Below are 9806 nucleotides of genomic sequence, written 5' to 3'. Positions count from 1 at the left end.
ACAAATAACTTGGGTCCATTTTATTTTATAATATTTCCCGCGTTTAAGATTATCTTGATCCGTCAATTTAATTCTTTTGTCTGCTATGTGACTAGAATTAAATTAATTCTCCAAAGAGTTTTTCTAGTTTGAAACATTATTTATTATTCGTGGAATAAATTCCAACTGCGCAGTTTTCTGAATAATAAATTCCTTTTTCAAACACCTCTTGGGGATCACCCCTTAGGGATTTAATTATACCACACTGGACACGCGAATTCTATGAAATAATATTCCAAATACCTTCATGTTATTCAATTACTACCACCCAAGATATCATGAACTTGAGTTACGTACAAACTCTCACATTGATAAGTCAAAGTGGCGTTTGATTGAATAAACAATATTGATATTAATATCATAGACTAGAAAATACTAAACTTTCTGAAATATATTCTTTCAGTAGATAGCAATAAAGAATACATTTCGGATTAGATCCTTTCAGTGCTTTACCACACCGGTGTTACTAATCTCTTCTTAGGTAAGAGAGAATTATCACAAACATCGCAACCGTACCAATAGGTAGCCAAAGCCTATCTAGGTTGTGAATACGTTTTTCTTCTTACTAGATCTGGCCAAGTCCCCTACTGAAAAACTCATGAGGAGATTCATCGAATTTTCCTACTTGACCTTCTTAGTAAAAAGCCTTAGACTTGTTTATCATATTTCAATAATAAACCATTATATTATATTATTTATTCTCATAATTAGGTAAACAAGTGGACGTGGCGTTTCTCGTATACATGCACAAGCTGACTGTACAAAGGCATGTACGCTCGAAGCATCTTTTAGTATACAAACCCCAACAGGTAATGGGTAATTTCTATCTCGACCCGCTACTCGCTGGGTATCGGGTACCCACTACCCCACGATAACGGAAAACAGGGCGGGATCGGGTAGTGTGTTTTAAAGTTTTGCGGATAGCGGGTATACCATTACCCGCGTGGGTATACCCGTTGGACCCGATAATACCCTTTATTATTACTATATACCATCTTTTAATACTCCTTCCGTTCTATATTAATAGAGGCGTTTCATATAGTTAAAGTGGAGGAAAAAAATATAGTTAAATAATAATAGCCATATACACACTCATTTTGCAAAATTAAAAATAAATAGTTAGAATGGAGTAAAAATAAAGTAGGAGAGATAATAATGTAGGGAAGAGTATTTATATTATTATTTTTTCAAAATGAGTGAAGGTAATGAAATGCCTCTATTAAGACAGAACAGTGGGAGTACTTTATATAATCTAAGAGTTCTTTTGAAACATTTTTGTATTTCAACGAACATACAATTGATGTAAACTCATCGAAACTAGTTATAGAGTGTCCATTCACTTTTATTCTCAATCTATTCAAAGTTTACCATCGATATTAATAAAGTAAATTAGGGAATATTGACGGTTATTATGGTTTTCAAAATTTTTATTAGATTTTGGGTCGGGTAAAGGTACCCGCAATGTCGGGTACGGAATACCCGACATGAGTATCGGGTAATCCCGGTATGTCGCGGGGCGATATTGGGACAACAAATTTGATTAAAATCGGGTACGGTACCCGCGGGTAATCTATTTCGCCACCCCTAGATAAAATTATTAGATATCTTTTTCTGCTTTGACAACTGATTCAGCATTTTAACAATAATTTTGGTAAAAAATAAATAATTATAATAAAACTTTCTATTTCTTGGTGATAGTGTTTCTAATTGAAATGTATACGTTCTTATGTCTATATTGTTGATATGTTTTTTTATTTGTAATAAATATTCAAATACTTTAATTAGTCGTTATAGACTAATTTTAATAAATAATTTTTTAATTTTTCTATTTCTAATGTATAATAGTTTGTAATAATATATTTTTAAAATAATACAATGTTGTTAGAGCATCTCCAATGGTACTTCGGCCAGAAATCGGCCAGCAGTTTCTCCCCCTGCCACGTCAGCAGCACTTAAAAATCCCACCTGCCACATCAGATTTAGGCAAGCCATAGGCCGGCCGCAATAAAAATAATTCAAAAAATACTACATTTACGGAATTAAAATTACGATTAAATTACGGAATTAAATTTACGAGACATATACGGGAAAGTTCATTAATTGCATTTAAAAAAGGTACATAGGTAAAAAAAAATTACATTAAAAAAGGTACATAATATAAAAAAAAACTTTCGCCGTGCAATCCTCCGTGCCCACAACTCTTCAATTATATCCTTTTGGAGTTGAATATGAGCATCCACTTGGCGCATGTCGGCAAATTCCTTGAGGCGGCCGGCTTCATCGAGAGGTACCCCACGTCGTACGCTAGGGGTGGCCGTTCCGTGGCTTGGACCGGCTTCATCGTCATTGGCCCAACTAGTCGGTTGTACGCCTTCGTCTTCGACGATCATGTTGTGCATTATCTGGGAAACGCATCCGACATCCCACAAACGCGTTGGACCCTTAATTGCCGCCCATCGAGACTGGAGCACACCAAATGCGCGCTCCACGTCCTTGCGCGCCGACTCCTGTCGTTCCGCAAAGTAGGCCTTCTTTTCATCACTTGTTTGCCTGATCGTCTTCACAAAGATCGGCCACCGAGGGTATATCCCATCCGCCAAGTAGTAGCCCATATCATGCCGGTTGCCGTTGGCCACAAATGAGACGGCTGGACCGACGCCCTGGCACTTCTCGTTGAAGAGGGGAGACGAGTTCAGGACGTTGAGGTCGTTATTCGACCCGGCTACCCCAAAATACGCATGCCAGATCCACAGCCGGTAATCAGCTACGGCCTCGAGGATTATCGTGGGATTCTTTGACTTGTAGCCGGTCGTGTAGGCCCCCTTCCAGCCAGTCGAACAGTTCTTCCACTCCCAATGCATACAATCTATGCTGCCTAACATCCCGGGGAACCCATGCTTCTCCCCGTGCATCTGCATCAAATTCTGACAATCTTCGGGAGTAGGGCTTCGAAGGTACTGCTCACCGAAAACACTTATCACGCCCCCACAGAAATCCTTCAGACATTCCAGGGCCGTCGACTCACCGATGTGGAGGTACTCATCCCACATGTCTACCGCGCCTCCGTAGGCCAACTGCCCGATTGCCGCCGTGCACTTTTGAATAGGGTGTGGCCGGGTCTGCCGGCCGCATCGTGCCTAAAGCGGAAACACAGATATCGACGCTCTAATGCGCCAACGATGCGCATAAACAACTCCCTGCGCATTCTAAAACGCCGCCGGAACAAGTTGGCGGGAAACCGCGGGTTCTACGAAAAGTAGTCGTCGTACAGCCGCTGATGTGTAGCGGCGTGATCCCGATCAATCGGCGGTGGATAACCCGTGGAGGGCGAGGTATCGCCTGCTGTTCCACCATACGCATGTACCGCTCCATCTCGCGGTTCATGTAGGCATTCATAGCCTCGTTCATCCTCCGTTCGTACTCCTCGGCATCCCCACCACTACCACCACCGCTACCACCCGCGTTACTCATCGCTCGATGATGCTCTTGTACAGAAAGTTAGAGAGAGAAAACTCGTTAAAACAAGTGGTGCAAATGAAAATGAAACGAAAATCACGTTTAATAGGTTTTTTTTTTAAAAAAAAAAAAAAAAAAACAAAAATCGGCGGCTGGCCGATCGAGTACGCCACAATGGCGGCTAGCCGATCGGCCAGCCCACGCCGGTTCGCTCGCCGATTTCACGCTGGCCGCCTCCAATGGTTCGGCTAGCCGATCGGCCAGCGCGAAAAATCGGCTAGCCGGTCGCTAGCCGACCATTGGAGATGCTCTTAGACAGTAGATAGCTATTTCAACAACACATGCTTTCAGTAAGATTTGAAAACTACCCAAAATTATTTAACACTTCCTTCGTTCACGAAAAAATAGTCTCATTTTGATATAGTGAGTTGTCCACAAAAAATAGTCTCATTTCTAAAACTAAAAAGTTTCTCTTTCATACTTTACTCATTTTTTCTTCTCTCCCATACATTACCTACTTTTTCTTGCTTCTCTCTTACTTTACCAATTTTTCATTAAAACCCATTTTGTCCATAAATGTGACTATTTTCTATGGACGGAGGGAGTATAACACTCCTTCCACCTTGGGGTGAGCATTCGAGTTTTGGTTCGATTTTTTGTCCAAACCCAACCCAACCCAACCCGAAAAACCAAATTTAGGCTAAAATTGAAATTGAACTGAACCGAAAAATCGAAAAATCGAAAACCGAAAACCGAACTTGAAAAACCGAACTAAACCGAACTTGAAAAACCGATATCATACGAAAAGCCGGAAAACAAGCATCATAGCTTCTGGAACTAGAATTTATATTCTTTGTCAGCATTTATTAAGTGAAGGCTGATTTTATTTAATTATTATAGCTAATATCTTAATATATTACAAACACTATTTAGGTAATTAAGCGATTGTGCCAAACTAAAACAATACAAACTCATGATTAAACTGAAATTTAACTAGATTTTGTTGTCTACTTGGAGAAACTAAATTCTAAAATTGAACCGAATCGAACCGAAAAACCGAACCAAATTTTAAATTTTCGGTTTGCATCAGTTCGGATATTCCGGGTTTTTTGCTCACCCCTACTTCCACCTGCCATTTAAAGACACATTTTGACATCGACTCGGCATATATCTTAAAAATATTTGACTTCATAAAGAAAATGAATGATAAAGTTAGTGAAATATGAATTTAATGAGTTAGTGAAAATAGATAATAGGTAAATATGTCTTTCAATAATATAGACAAAACGCCATGTTTGGACCACCGCCTCGGCATACTCTTATCTTGTGCATTGTAAGTTGTTTTGGCCAATTTTGGGCTAATTATTTCTCCCTTTATAAGTTTGTGGGACAATCCATTTTAAGGATCGTCTTTATAATTCCTTGTAATACAGGGGACGAGGGGCCTACTACTCTCTCCACCGTATGGGTTTTTAAAAAAGAAAAAAAGAAAAAAGATAAGATAAATTAAATCAGCAGATAGTTAAATTATCAAGTCGAGTGTTTTGTTCAACATACTATTGAGTGTTAATTTTCTACGCTTCATTCTTTTTATTTATATTCAATCCTTCTTTTTCTGTCTTAATCCTCTGTAAGACTCCATCAAAAGCAATATCAAAAGCATCCTTAAATCCTAATGATCCTCTACGTCCATATATTATCCTAGGAATTGTCTCAATCACTTTCTCTCTCTTTTCCCTAATCTCCTCTTTGCTATACCTCCTCAAAACTTGCTCTATCACATAACTCCGGTTTCTCACTTCCTCATGGTTTATGTAAACCGAGTAGCTCTCCGGTTCGCCCGGCAAGAACCACTTGTACTGCTCGTACGCCGTCGAGTTCCAGAAAAAAACCGGGACCGAACCGGCAACCATGCAGTCAAAAACCGACCGCCTCGTCGAGCTATCCCCGGCCGGCTGCAAGCAAAACTCCGCCCCCAAAAAAGCCTCCAATATCACCGTATAGTCCGCGGAACACTTCGCAGCCGCGCAATCGACCGCCTGACACGACGCCGTTTCGTTGGCGCAGTAACTCAGCAGGAGCCCCCGGAAGTCGACGCGGCCGCTGGACTGGCGCGTCGCCCCGGCGAATGCGAAGAGGCTGGAGCGATTGTAGCCACGCAAAAATTGTTGCCAATTTTTTAGGGCCTGCCCGGTCTCGGGGTGGAACCCGGTCGGGTAGGGCACTCCGACGTCGTGGTCGTCCCAAGTAGCCTTCTCGATGATGAGGCGGGTCACGTGGGACATCTCGGGCATGTTGAGGAGTGCGGAGCCCCAGTTTCCAACTGGGTCGGCCAGCCAGGTAATGCGGCCTATTGTAATGAAATGATTTGAACCGTTAGATTTCATCCAATGGCTCTGAGACTGGACCCACCGCAGCATCTGCTGGGCGGTGTCGTTGGTCCAGAGGTGGTTCCCCACCGCGAGTCCTGCGTAGAACGGGATATAGAATGCGGAGGCTGATTCCGGCCTCCGCGTTCTGCACCTGTGGCGCAGGACGCGGCGGTGGAATAGTAACTCGAGGGCGAATTGGTTGGTGCGGAACCAGGATTTGCGGGTGTTTTCGGGCAGGATGCGGCAGAGCTCGGTGGCGGGGCGGCCGAAGCCGTGGTTGGGGGAAATGCCGCATTGCCAGATAGAGGGGTGGAGGTCGGTGCAATTGCGTAGAAGCAAGTCGTGGTTGAAGATGGAGGGGAGATTGTAGGCGTAGACTCTCCCCAAGGGGCATTCGTCGACGGCGGCGTTGTAAAGGAAAGAGGGTGATGAAATGCGGGCGATGGAGATGATGAGAATTGGGATCAATAGAAAAGAAATGGAGAATAAAAAACAAGCTTGCCAAAAATTAAGGAAATTGGGTGATTTCATCTTGGTGTGGAGCTCCGGCGAGTAAGGGATGTAACAACTTTTTATGCATGTTCAAATATGTAGTTGAGATTAGGAGGTCCAAATTAGTAGAAATAATAGTAGTATGAAATAATGCCATGGTCAACAGTAATATCAGGCGCCCACCCATTTTTTCAATATATGGTAGAAGGTGATGTTTAACTTGAAAAAATATTACTCCCCCTGTCTCTAGAGCTGGTAATTTTTGGCACGACACGATAACACAATACGAACCGACACGAAATTAATGGATATGTGTCAAAGCTTATTGGGTTCGTGTCCTTATCGTGTCGACACGATAACGGCACGAAAATTTCGTGTCGTGTTCGTGTTACACGTTAAAAAATAATATTATAATATTATTATTATTTATTTATTTTAAATTTAAATTAGATTTAGTCTAATGGAGCACTTAGTATTAGTATAGTGTCGTGTTCGTGTTACACGTTAAGAAATAATATTAATATGTGTCGTTATTGTGTCGTGTTATATATGTGTTGTTATCGTGTCGTGTTGACCCGAAGTGGTTCGTGTCGTGTTCGTGTCTGAGGGTAGCGGGTCGTGTTCGTGTTCGTGTTTAGAGTTTTCTTAACAGGTCGTGTTCGTGTTTGTTGTTATCGTGTCGACATGATATCGACACAACACGCACGATTTGCCACCCGTACCATTCCCCATTAAATATCTCATAATTCCTTATTTTACCAGTTCTTAATATATATCCTATTTCAATTTTATTATTTTTAATAGATGAATTTCATATTCCACCAACTTATATCAGTCACATTTTATTTATAAAATTAATACAATCCACGAACTTTTTTAATTCACTTTCCTTCACAAAGTTAAACAATTTCGTTAAACTCATATCAGTCAGATATGGAACATTTAATGGGAACAAATGGAATATTACTTTTTATTTAAGTCTAAATAATATCTCTTGTTTTATTTCAAATATACAAATTAGACATTTTGAATGGAACAAACTAAAAGGGAAAGGTGGACATTTTGAGTGGGACAGTGGGAGTAGTTGATGAGTTTTGATGAATATGTTTATAAATAGCATTAACACTAAAATGGCTAACATTATTATCATTACAAACTAAAATCCCTGAACTTTTACCACTCTTGATTCTTAATACATAAACATTTAGTTATTTTTGGATAAAGATGGATATTTTCAAAAATAATTCAACATTAGATGGAATGAGTATTTGTTTTCTTTGAAATAAATGGGCGAACAATAGTATAATACTACAAACACTTTTTCTTTCAATCTTTTTTATATTACCAATTATATTTTAAAATTCATATCATTCCAAAAAAATCAATTTTTACTGGACAGATGGAGTAATATTCATGCATTAAGAGATTCTATGAAAAAATATAAAATTACCCAACATTTGTTTTTTTCATTTAATTTATACTATCTCTGTTCCTTAAATCCAGTCTAGTTCCTTTACCTCTGTCATCTTGAAAGTTAAAAAACCAAGTGGTCTCTGGCAAATTGTTGCAATATGTTTCTATATAGATGTGCAATGAAATAAAAGCTTTGTCATAGAAGTCCGATGTGAAATCTTTACGGACCACAAGAGGATGAAGAACTTTTTCAAGCAAGATGTGAAATCTTTACGGACCACAAGAGCATGAAGTACTTTTTCAAGCAGAAAGTTTTGAACATGCGACGACGAAGATGGCCCGAACTAGTAAAAGACTACGATTGTGGCATCAACTACCACCATAACAAAGCAAATGTAGTGGCGAACGCTTTGAGCTAAAGGAACCAACCCCAACTAGCCACTTTTTTCACCGAAGAGGAAAGTCTGATACGCGAGTTCAATAAGATGCAGTTGAAAGTTGTAAGGGCATCTGCCAAATCTCCAGCTTAGTGGTTGAACTTGATCCAAGAACAAGAAATGTGGAAGCACGAAGTAGAGATGAGAAAGTGGAGGAAATTCGTGTAGAAGTGAGAACCGACGAATATGGAAATTTCCGTGAAGAAACTGATAATGCTCTCACATTTGAAGGAAGACTATACATACCGAATGACGAGAAACTCAAAAAAAAAAAAAAATCATGAGTGAAAAGTACATGAGACTCCTTACACCGCTCACCCAGGAAGTACAAAGATCTAGCAAGACTTGAAGATGTTCTTTTGGTGGAATGGTATGAAGAGGGAGATAGAGTCATTGGTTGAGAGTTGCTTAGCCTGCCATCAAGTGAAAGCTCTGTATCAACGATCGTATGATATAATGGTGATAGCACAGCCGTGAAGCCAAGGATCAAGAATGAAGCTCGATCAAGCTTCAAACCTTCAGCAGCCGTTGGATTCATTTTAGTTTGGCGATTAATTGTGAGCCGTTAGATCAAACTAGCCGTTGATCTCTTATGAGTTTAAAATGTGATAATTAGTTCAGTTAGTTAGAATAGAATTTTCCCAATTTGTAAACTCTCTCTTCGAGCTCAACCAATAAAAAGTTCTCTCGATTCTTTGCCCTCTCTAATTCTTCTCTCTAATCTCAACTCACGTTCGAAGCCAACTTCAATTCCAACAAATTGGCGCCATCTGCGGGAACAAGAGGTGTTTGAGCTACTCTGATTTTCTCATTTTGGAAGCGGATCCACGAAGACGGCCTCTAGATTTGAGGCGGAAAAATTCACGGGCAAGAACGATTTTGCCCAATGGAGAATGAAGATGAGAGCGATGTTGATTCAGCAAGGCTTGGCTTCGGCATTATCGGTTGAAGATAAGGACAACAAGGGGAAGGAGGTCCTTGATGAGAAGGCGATTGCCAAGAAAGATGAAATTGAGGCGAAGGCACATAACGTGATTGTTCTATGTCTCGGAGATAAGGTACTTCGTGAAGTAGCGAAGGAGAAGACTGCAGCAAGTATTTTGGTGAAGTTGGAAGAACTTTACCTTACGAAGTCTCTCGTAAATAGGCTGTTTATGAAGCATCGCCTCTACTCCTACAAGTTCTTGGAAGGAAGTGGAATTTTAGAGCAGCTAGAGCAATTCAACAAAACGGTGGATGATCTTGAAAACATCGATGTAACGCTTGGAGATGAAGACAAGGCGATCCTATTGTTGAATGCTCTGCCACACTCTTTTGATTAATTTCGAGATGCTTTTCTATATGACCGAGATAGAACTATCACGTTGCTTGAGGTCCAGACGGCCTTGAGGGTTAAGGAGCTTCAGAAAGGTGAATTGAAGGCTCCTGACAATGGTGCTGAAAGTCTTAATGTGAAGAAGTATAAGGGGAAGAAAACTTTCAAGAAACCTCAAGAATCATCCAAGAATACATCATCTGGGCAGAAGGAAACCCGGTCTTGTCATTGGTGCAAGAAGCTGGGGCACTTGAAGAAGGATTGCTTTGCCTGGAAAAGGAA

General features: G+C 40.5%; 1 protein-coding gene across 1 annotated transcript; it reads right to left on the bottom strand.

Annotated features, from left to right (window-relative positions):
• Window positions 1-5069: 5069 nt before the first annotated feature.
• LOC125189836 (xyloglucan galactosyltransferase XLT2-like) lies at window positions 5070-6507 on the bottom strand. Its single transcript, XM_048087065.1, has one exon. The coding sequence runs from the start codon at window positions 6396-6398 to the stop codon at window positions 5070-5072; it is 1329 nt and encodes a 442-aa protein (XP_047943022.1). The 5' UTR covers window positions 6399-6507.
• Between the last annotated feature and the right edge of the window lie 3299 nt (window positions 6508-9806).

This window comes from Salvia hispanica, chromosome 5, assembly GCF_023119035.1.
Source record: "Salvia hispanica cultivar TCC Black 2014 chromosome 5, UniMelb_Shisp_WGS_1.0, whole genome shotgun sequence".
Lineage (NCBI taxonomy): Eukaryota > Viridiplantae > Streptophyta > Magnoliopsida > Lamiales > Lamiaceae > Salvia > Salvia hispanica.
Note: the sequence above shows the minus strand (reverse complement) of the source record. Positions and strands in the feature narration are given on the sequence as shown.

Bases quoted from the DNA above. Each gene is read 5' to 3' on its own strand.
- LOC125189836 (XM_048087065.1), bottom strand. From the start codon at position 6,398: ATGAAATCACCCAATTTCCTTAATTTTTGGCAAGCTTGTTTTTTATTC.